The 10,247-nt window shown below is 38.8% G+C and overlaps 1 protein-coding gene across 4 annotated transcripts; it reads left to right on the top strand.

The window, feature by feature from the left end:
- The first annotated feature begins 668 nt into the window (after positions 1 to 668).
- LOC116320495 (sodium-dependent neutral amino acid transporter B(0)AT1-like) lies at positions 669 to 8,391 on the top strand. Of its 4 annotated transcripts, XM_039605227.1 has the most exons (14): positions 669 to 1,042; positions 1,802 to 1,891; positions 1,996 to 2,088; positions 2,794 to 2,934; positions 3,031 to 3,168; positions 3,258 to 3,439; positions 4,647 to 4,757; positions 4,841 to 4,953; positions 5,096 to 5,224; positions 5,832 to 5,988; positions 6,062 to 6,266; positions 6,398 to 6,557; positions 6,872 to 7,034; positions 7,294 to 8,391. In XM_039605227.1, the coding sequence occupies exons 1-14, from the start codon at positions 844 to 846 to the stop codon at positions 7,447 to 7,449; spliced, it is 2,037 nt and encodes a 678-aa protein (XP_039461161.1). In that variant the 5' UTR covers positions 669 to 843; the 3' UTR covers positions 7,450 to 8,391. The 4 variants fall into 4 exon arrangements, with proteins under 4 accessions (XP_039461161.1, XP_039461162.1, XP_031595975.1 ...); XM_039605228.1 differs by lacking the exon at positions 1,996 to 2,088 and having other exon boundaries at positions 670 to 1,042; XM_031740115.2 differs by lacking the exons at positions 1,802 to 1,891; positions 1,996 to 2,088 and having other exon boundaries at positions 671 to 1,042.
- The last annotated feature ends 1,856 nt before the right edge of the window (positions 8,392 to 10,247 follow it).

The raw sequence follows: 10,247 nt of genomic DNA, 5'->3' as shown, positions 1-10,247 counted from the left end.
CACAGTTCTGCACGTGAGATGAACGCTGATATGGCACATGATACAAACACAAAGGGAAAACGTAGCATCTCATTCGTAGAGATGATGAAATGAACTTAATATACAAGAAAAGCAAAGAAATTGGGATTTATAATAGATGCTCTCTAACATTTTGTTCAGATAGCGTACATATATACATACATATGCTATTCTTTTTATTATTTTATTATAAGATGATTCTGTTTATCTTATGTTAGCAAAAGAAAACATCTGACAAAGGAGATTCTGCACGGTACTAAAGTCTAAAATGATTAAATACACACAAGACAAATTTAAAGACTGCAGCTTTTTGTGTGTTTGTGTGTTTGCCCATAATTGTGACATGGGTAAAACCCAATGCCAATCAATATAAGCTATAGATATTAAAAAACAGTTATAGTCAGTTAATAATCTTTGTGGTTCAGTTTAGATAAAGCAATGATTTCAAGCAATGATTTCGTGTAAAGAAACATGTGCTACAAAAAGTGATGAAAATGTAACTGATGCTTAAAATAAAAAGAGAGTTTTGACCATAGCAACAAGAGAAACAGCCTTTTGCTCCTATTTCTGTTCTTTTAAATGTTTCTGTAGACTGTTAACTAATTTGTAATAAAACTCAGAAACTCAACGGCTATAAATGAAGAAGAAAGTACGGAGGGTGCCTGTGTCTGGTTAATCTGCCCCACACTGCAGATAAAGTAAAAGGTAATAAATCGTTTCATGATTACCCGACAAGCGTATGGGGATGCACACACGTGCACTCCCCCCTGACAAATGCTTCACCAGAAGTAGACACAACGTGCGCTTCAGTACACAGTGGACACCATGAGACTGGTACTTCCTAACCCAGGACTGGATCTCAGAATCCCCAGGCATGAAGATCTGGAGAGGATGGAAAAACAGGAGGCTGCGGACAGACCCAAGTGGGACAACAAAGCTCAGTATATACTAACCTGTGTGGGGTTCTGTATTGGTCTGGGTAATGTTTGGAGATTCCCTTACTTATGTCAGAGTCATGGAGGAGGTAAGCTAAGACAGAAAGGGCAAGATAACATATCTGGTAAATTTACTGATTTAAAAAATGTGTGTTTGTGGTATACAGGAATTAATTTTAATATAATAATAATAATAATAATAATAATAATAATAATAATAATAATAATAATAATAAAGAAATATTCGTAATATGTTTTTCTCTAACGGATTAAAACTTTAACTGCAACAAAATCACTGGACCTTTGTACCAACACATAAAAGGAGTTAAATTGTCACCAATTCATGAATACAAGAGAGTGCCCTTAGGTTTGCAGTCAAGCTGCATTAATGATTATACACAGAGATGCCCCCTGAGTCCAGCGGGTTAAGTTAAAACACAATCTTAATTATGCAATGAGAGGTGTTGACTTTTATGCAGTTACCTTATTGCGCTCAAATATTTTAAAATATTCTTTTATTTTGTAATTTAGTGTAATTTAATCATACTTTTTGAACTGTTAACTCGAGTACAGTATCATGAGCTACAGCAACGAGTGTCCTTTCTGTGCAATAGTGATGGTGTATACTGATTAATACCAAACAGCAATGTGACCCACAAAAAAAAGTGCTAAATATAGCCAAACACATCTATGACTAACCATAGTGATAAACGTTGCCCATCGTATTTGTTCCAAAGAACATATCCGTAACTTTTCAAGTTCTGAATATAATTTTTCCTGAGACGATCACTGTGGCTTAAGTAAGAAAAAGATTTAACATATCGGGTTTGATGTCCAAACACTAATAGACTACAAGAAAAACAAGAAAACTGTCACGTCCGGTGTGGCAGACGTGTGGAGAAGTAGGGAGGACCCAAGATGCGGCAGCTCTGGTGCAGGTGAGTTTATTTAACAGAAGGAAATACAAACAGCAGTGGCGAGGGTGAACTAGAAACTAAGAAAACCTAAACTGGAAAAACTAACAGAAACTAACCGTAAACAGATATGCAGGGAGGCACAGGGAAATCCATAGGAAGCCGGAGAGACGTAGGGAGACTGAGGGAAACAACACAGACGAACCAGCAACGAGGACGAGGTAACACACACTATAAATACACACGCCAGGAATCAGGGGAAGGGAAACAGGAGGGGAACACACCTGGAAGACATCACAACTGACGAGGCAGGGGAAAACGTAAACAGAACACACTGACATAAGACACAGACCTTCACAATAAAACATCAACTACACATACAAGGACACACACGGGCCGAACAGAGTAAACACTAAACAGAGGAAGAACAGAACCAAAATCACACTAAATAGAAAAACACAAAACGCTCGGTCAAACGGACCCAGGATCATGACAAAAACACTTGTGATCAGTTAGACAGAAATGAGAAACTCACTGTTTTTAAGAAAAAAAAAGCAAAGAATTTAGACTTTAAATGATGACTTCCAGGAATACTGAGTCATTTTAAAAAGACGATTAGTAGTAGTAACAGTATTAGTGGTGGTATTTAAATTTTCTAAGAGAGCCCAGCCTTTGTTTGTTCGCGTGAATGGTTAGAGGCAGTTTAGATTTAATCATATAGCACAAGCTAATTCGGTTAATAAAGCACTGATTTGTGAATAAAACATTCATGTGCATGACTTACACCCATGACAGACATACACACTGTTATGTCTGTCATGGCATTTGTTATTCCCCAGAATTCTTTGCTTTATAACAGTTGTGTGTTACTTTCACCTGTTAACGATATACTAACAATTCTCTCACCTACTTAAATATATTTGCAGGTGCATTTTTGATTCCTTACCTAATTCTGCTGGTGCTAGAAGGAATGCCTCTCTTACTGCTAGAGTTTGCTATTGGGCAGCGGCTTAGAAAAGGCAGTGTGGGAGTGTGGCAGGCCATCAGCCCATATCTGACAGGTGTTGGTAAGTAAAATGGTCCCATGGAAAAAAAAAACCAAAAATACCCTCATGTATGGTTTTCAGTGATTGTGATGACAGATAATTAATGCTGTCCCTCAGGTATTGCCTCCATGTTAGTGTCCTTTATGGTTGCCCTGTACTACAACACCTTAATTGCCTGGATCATGTGGTATTTCTTCAATTCCTTTCAAGACCCATTGCCTTGGACTAAGTGTCCTCTCAATGAAAACAGGACAGGTATTTATACACTGATTTTCATCCTACACACACAAATCACAGCATCCGTATTGCATCACTGTTTAAGAGTGTTTTTTTCCCCACTTTAGGATTTATACCAGAATGCCAGCAGAGCTCCACAGTGGACTACTACTTTTACAGAGTCACTCTGAATGCTTCTAACTCAATAGCAGACTCTGGAGGACTTCAGTGGCCCATTATAATATGTCTGTTAGCTGCCTGGACAGTCGTTTGTATCTGCTGCATACGAGGGATCAGTACTTCAGGCAAGGTTTGTAGAACCTTAAATAAAATGATCACTCTTTACTCTGCCAATTTTCCTATTGTATTCATTAACATGAGTATCGATCCATCCATCCATCGATTTTCTTCCGCTTATTTGGGGCCTGGTCGTGGGGGCAGCACCCTAAGCAGAAAAGCCCAGACCTCCATCTTCTTAGGCACCTCCTCCTTATCTGGGGAAATGTGACACAATCCTGGTCCAGCCGAGAGATGTAACCTTTCCAACATGTCTTGGGTCTGCTCAAGGGCCTGGGTCCGGTAAGAAATGCCAGGGAAACCTCACCCAGGTGACGCCCTGGAGGCATCCTAGTCAGATGCCCGAACCTCGTCAACTGGCTCCTTTCGATGTGAAGGAGTGGCAGCTCTACTCTGTGCCCGTCTCAAATGACTGAGCTCCTCACATTATCACTAAGGGAGAGAGACCAGTCACCCTTCGGAGAAAGCTCATTTCTCCCACTTGTATCCGCAATCTCGTTCTTTCCGTCATTACCCAAAGCTCATGACCTTCGGTGAGGGTAGGGGCATAGACTGACCAGTAAATCGTCAGCTTTGCTTTTGCATTCAGCTTTCTCTTCACCACAACAGTCCGGTGCAGCGTCCACATCACTACAGATGCCGTCAGATCCATTTGTTAATTTCTCGCTCCCCTCACTCGTGAACAAGACCCTGAGATACTTAACTTCCTCCACCTGGTGCATTAATACGTCCCTGACTTAGAGTTGGCACTGTGCACATTTCCAGCTGAAATCCGTGGCCTCTCATTTCGAGATGCTGATTCTCATTTCTGCTGCTTCACACTCAGCTGTGAACTGCTCCAGAGTAAGCTGGAGGTCTTCACCTGACGAAGACAACAGGACCACATCATCGGCAAAAAGCAGTGAAGTGATTCTGAGGCCACCAAAGTGGAAGACTTCCACCACCTGGCTATGCTTAGTAGCTGGTTAATCTAAACGTATTTTTAAAATCTGGAATTTTGAAAATACGTTTAATATGATGCATTGATAGCATTAAGCTTAAAGCCCATGGTTGAAGCTATTTCTGGATGGTGTAAAGTCAACATCCATGTCAGTACCTGCACAGGTTTCCATAAAAACAAGAAAGAAAAAGCATTGTTAATTACGAAATTTTGTATGCGAATTGTTATAGGGACATTTCCATCCCACAAGTTATACCACTTTCATTTCTAATGTCCTCAGGCAGTCTACATCACAGCCATCTTGCCGTACATAGTGCTTGCCATCTTCCTGATCCGAGGACTGACTCTTAAAGGTGCCCTGAGTGGAATAAAGTTCCTCTTCACACCAGATGTATGTTTCAAATCTTGATTTTTTTTTTAAAGTAAGAATTTAAAGGTCAGAAATACATGTCAGTGTGTGCCTCCCTCTTGTAGGCGGAAGAGCTGATGAATCCAACTACTTGGTTGGATGCAGGTGCACAGGTCTTTTATGCTTTTGGCTTAGCATGGGGAGGGCTGATTTCCTTCTCAAGCTACAACCCTGTTCAGTAAGGAACTGCACTTTTAGCATTTCGTTTACTTTAATTTAATTTCTTTAAAAAGTAGGCAAAATGAGTAATTGAAAAATGTTCCAAAACCCAAAGTCAGGCTGTTGTTTCCTTGTTCTTTTTGCACATTTAATTTCCAAAGCAACAACTGTGTGCAAGACTCTGTGATCCTGTCTGTGGTAACTGGCCTCACCTCAGTCTATGCAGCCACAGTAACCTACTCCATCATTGGCTTCAGGGCCACTGAGAAATATGACACCTGTATCAACGAGTGAGTAAAGCTTATTTTAAGGCTTTGAAAAAGTTTACTACTTTTTGGTAAAAGGAACTAAACTTACTGACCAGGAATGTAAAAACCCTGTAATGTCCAGGTACCCCTACCCCTTAACACCATGCTATCAGCAAATGTAATTTGGGGCTTTTGAAAATGTATTTTCCCAAGTCTTGTAAAAAACGAACATTCTGGCTTTAGCACAACAGAACTATTAGCTTCTTTTCTGCAAAACATAGAGTTAAGGTTGTAAAGGTTCTTATCCTCTTTGTTGACTTCACAGTGTTCAGTTATAGGTACAAAGGTTTTAAAGTCTGTCTAATGAGATCTTCATCATTGCAAGCAGTCTGCCAGTAGACATGACACCAGCTGGTTTGTCAGTCAGCACACAGCACCACAACATCCTTATATATTCACATCAAGCTACAGCAAAATATGTGTTTAATGTGACTAGAAAATCTTAACATGCTTAACTCAGTGGTGGGGATGGTAAGAATACCTGATGAACACCTGCATTTGTGCATTGCAATTATAAACATATCCAAGCATATCCTTTAAGTAGATAATAGTAACCCCGAATCACTAATCTGATGTCATTTCTCATCAGAAACATCAGGACGCTACTAAATGGATTTGAGCTCCCTGAGGACAGCATCACTGCCAGCAACTACAATGCAGCCCTTCATCATCTGAACAGCTCCTATCCGGATACTGTTTTTGGACTGGACATTAAAACCTGTGACATGCAGAAGCTCCTCAGTGAGGTGCCTATTTAAATGAAAATCTATCAAACTCCCATTTCCCATTTTTATTCTAATCTGCATTGTGTTTGTTCAGGGAGTGGAGGGAACAGGTCTGGCCTTTATTGTCTTCACTGAGGCCATTACCAAAATGCCGGGTTCCCCAGCCTGGTCTGTCCTGTTTTTTATCATGCTTCTGTGCCTCGGACTCTCAACACTTTTTGGCAACATCGAAGGAGTCGTAGTCCCTTTGAAAGACTTGAATTTATTTCCCAAAAAATGGCCCCATGAAATGTTGACTGGTAATTCAGCTTTAGTTTATTTTATTTTAATCTCCTTTTTATGCATTCCTCAGAATTTTACATTTAAATTGAACATTTTTAGAGTTTCTCGCTGGATTTTTAACATAAGATCCATTGTTCTTATTTTTTAGGAGTAACATGTTTTGTATCCTTCATCATCTGCCTCCTGTTTGCACAGCCATCAGGAATTTATTGGGTAACTCTCTTTGATAACTTTGCTGGATCTGTTCCACTGCTGACCATTGGATTGTTCGAGATGATAGCTGTTGTTTACATCTATGGCATTGACAGGTTAGTGGTGCTTCCGTTAATTTCAGCTGCATATTTGAAAACTCAAGTAAAGTGTCAAGACGAGTAGCTTTACGTTTCACTACTATTAAGCTGTGTAAGCTAGCTCAGCTTTCTGCAAAGCACAAACAACAACGAGGTTAGCTTGGTGCAGGCATTTTAGCACATATCAAGCTAAAACAAACAGTTCAGGTATTAAAGGGAAATACCTGAACTTAGACATTAAGATTCTTTGTCCGTTTGGAAAAGCAGCATCAAAACGTGATAATTTTTATATAACATGATGTGAAGCTAACTGAAATTTTCTTGTTTGGCAGGTTCAACGAGGACATAAAGTTCATGGTTGGGAGAAAGCCCTCTATTTTCTGGCAGATTACGTGGCGATTTATCAGTCCTCTGATTGTCCTGGTTATTTTGGTTTTCTACCTGGTGACTCAAGCCCAAAAGCAGCTCAACTATCTAGTCTGGGACATAAATTCTGTAAGTTTGCAACCACCATCCTAGTTACTGAATCAACTTAAGCACCTCCTCTTTGTTTTGCTTTGCATCTTAATGTTCACTGATGCAGTTATATGGCATCCTAAATGTTTATACTTATCATCATAAGTAAAGGCAAAAGATAATAAGCAACTTGGCAGCAGTCACACATAGCTTACCAGTTTGGAAAGTTATTGCACACAAATTCCAGGTAATAATAGGTTGTTGGTTTTTGTGTTTGTGTTTGTTTGTTTTTCTACAGGAGACATTTCCAGCTTTGACATCAATACCCTACCCCTCATGGATCTATGCTGTTATCTTCCTCTTAGCAGGAGTCCCCAGCCTGGTAGTGCCTATGTACGCGTTATGTCGGCTGATCTTTGTTTGCTACAAGAAAACAATGTCATCCAGAAAATAAATGAATACATCAGAGAACAAAGCAGAATTCAGGATTATTTAACAGCGTTTCCTATCCAGCATCACGCCAAAACATGTAACAGGCATGTTGGTCCACGGTGTCACGCTTTGCAAGACTGAAATAGACACACGTGCAGTAATTTGCAGTAATAGCAGAGGGAGGTATTTTATTTCAAGCCACCATGAAAATAATCATGGGAATGCATTTAAACAGACATTACTAACACATTTAAAATGTAAACACACATTAGCCACCTAGCTTAATCTGGCTATTATAGGACCCTAGTATGTACTTCATACCTTCATTGCTCACTAGCAACTTCTTGGCCTTAAATATATTATCTCCCCCTGCTGGCACTGGAACTTCTGCATGGTGGACCGGCGTGTCTATTACATTGCTGCTGTGATACCGGGTTGATTACAAAATCTATTAAGTGTTTGGTAACATTTATTAATAATCATTGCCAACAAAAAAACACATTGACAGTGAATTAAAGTGTGGTAAATAGATTTCATTAGTCTGTGTAATCGATATTTATTTTATAAATTATATTTTGGAGTGGGCAGCATAGCTACGAGGTGATTAGCACTGTTGCTTCACAGCAAGAAGCACCTGAGTTTGACTCCACCGCCTGGATGGCAAGTGACAGAAAAGTCGATGTGACGAGATGCAGAAACTTGAAGCGAGACAACCAGCGGGGAGAACGGGGGGCTTAAACTTAATATTTTTGTGAGACTGCTTACATGTGACATGTAGTTGAAGGAAAAAGCACAAAATCTTTTCATTATTTTCATTATTTTTGTTTTAATTAAGCACTTTATCTGAAGACACCTTTCTCCAATGCTCTTCATTTTACCATTGAATGCAAAAGAACATTTTTGTATTATTTTATTATTAGAGAACCCTCCAGTTTATTGTGAAAATGAAAAATAAACACTGTTGAAACACTGCTGAATTGCCCTTTCTTTCTTTTACTCCAGTTGCATCGACTGCATTTAGACACTCTTAAAACTATTAGGTTACTTCAGAATATGTTGCATTGAAGTATACTGAATATGTAACTTTCCAGACCTTTTGTTGAGGATACTCTCGAGCTACACCCCGGTAACTTCTTATTAAATACTCATGTTATAGAAGAATAGTGTTGAACCTTGTTGTAGATGTCAGGAAACCTATAGAATTGATGTCTGCATGCACTTAAGCTGTTATGAAGGCCCAACACTAAGAAGCTTTTTTAAGCTGACCCATCTGTATATGTATGTACACCGTCATGTGAAAAGGAAACAAGCATCACACAGGTCAGAGAAAAACTAGATAGGCTTCCAGGAATTAAGAGGGTATGCAGTAGCCAGGTGCTGCTGATCAAATGCACTTGATTAACTGATCATCAGCAGTCTTGATGCATGCTCAATCATCCAGGTAATTAAACCCCAAAAGGTTGATTCTGTTCATCTGGCTGTAGCGTTTTCAGTGGGAGAAACATTTCGTCACTTCTTCAGTCTCAGCTGACTGCAGGTTTCGTCAACCTTATAAACTGCTTTTGCACAATGACTGAAACTACCCCACTGAATGAACAATGGATGGTGTGGTAAGTTCCTTAATCATTAATATGCAAATTGTCATGACCATTGATCTAAAACCACTGTCAAGGAGTCAAGGAAGTCTTAGCTGTGAGTTTAATTTCCAAGATCTACCTTTTTTGGTTTAAAAAACAAATCATTTGACATGCTGCCAGCCTTTCTTTGCTTTGCACTCTCTGTCTTTTCTTTTATGGAACTCTGTCTTTACTTTTAATGAAGTCATCCAACAGTCTCTTACTCCTGCAGTGGTACCGCTCCAGACCAAACCATTCCTTAAAATAAAGATATGAGATGCCGCTTTTTAAAACTAATGCTAAGACATAAATATGTTTTTAAGTGCTTTCTGAAGCAAATATTCTTTTATTGTAATAGTTTAATAATTTTCATTAAAAAAGTGACTATTGCCAGTTCCATTTCCTAAAGTACCTAGAAAATAATAGAACAGACAACAATTGTCCAAGCAAATTCATCCTGAGGTTTGACTGTGTCATGCACAGAGAAACTGCAACAAACCCAAGAGCTATATCTCAGACTACAGGCTTCAGTTAGCATGCTAAATCTTACAATTCATGACAGTGAAATTACAAGAAGACTGAACAAATATGGATTACATGTTTTTGAATGAATCACCTTCCTTAGACTCATAAATTGTAATCCATATTACATGTTATCAACACCAACAAAGTAAAAATACTTCTTGGAATAACTCGTGAATGAAATTCGTCTTGTGAATAATCTTTCTCTCTGCATAAGGTTTTTGACCTATTAAGGAGAGCTATTGCTGTATATAAATGTGCAAGTTTTAATATTTGATCTGTTTATATGTCTTTTATACTATGTTGCTATATTAATCTTCAAATGTGTCCTATTAAATCAATGGTGCTGTCTTTGCTTTTATTCCTGTGGCTTTGTCTCATCTGTTTAAAACATTTTTGTAAGCTTTGAATGAAATTTGTGTGAAATTATCACATTGAAAAGCTGAATGGTTATAGACAAAAGTCAAAGGTACAAATTGTGTCCTGGTTAAACTGTATAGCAATATTGAAGTAAACTTCAGTATTACCATGTTCTCCTGTTAGTACTCACTAATGTCCCAGTTTCACTAGTAGTAGATGTGACTTCTGTGCTTCCGTACACTCGTGGACACCGTGAGATGGGCCCTTTCTAACCCAGGTTTGGATGTCTGAATCTCCACTCATGAATATTTGGAGAGGATGT

This window comes from Oreochromis aureus, linkage group 22 (genome assembly GCF_013358895.1).
Source record: "Oreochromis aureus strain Israel breed Guangdong linkage group 22, ZZ_aureus, whole genome shotgun sequence".
Taxonomy (NCBI): Eukaryota; Metazoa; Chordata; class Actinopteri; order Cichliformes; family Cichlidae; genus Oreochromis; species Oreochromis aureus.
This window is presented reverse-complemented; position numbering and strand designations above follow the sequence as displayed.

Coding starts and splice junctions, on each gene's coding strand:
- LOC116320495 (XM_039605227.1), top strand. CDS start 844: ATGAGACTGGTACTTCCTAACCCAGGACTGGATCTCAGAATCCCCAGG. Junction 1,892..1,995: donor ATGCGGCAGCTCTGGTGCAG/GTGAGTTTATTT, acceptor AACCGTAAACAG/ATATGCAGGGAGGCACAGGG. Junction 3,440..4,646: donor GGATCAGTACTTCAGGCAAG/GTTTGTAGAACC, acceptor TAATGTCCTCAG/GCAGTCTACATCACAGCCAT.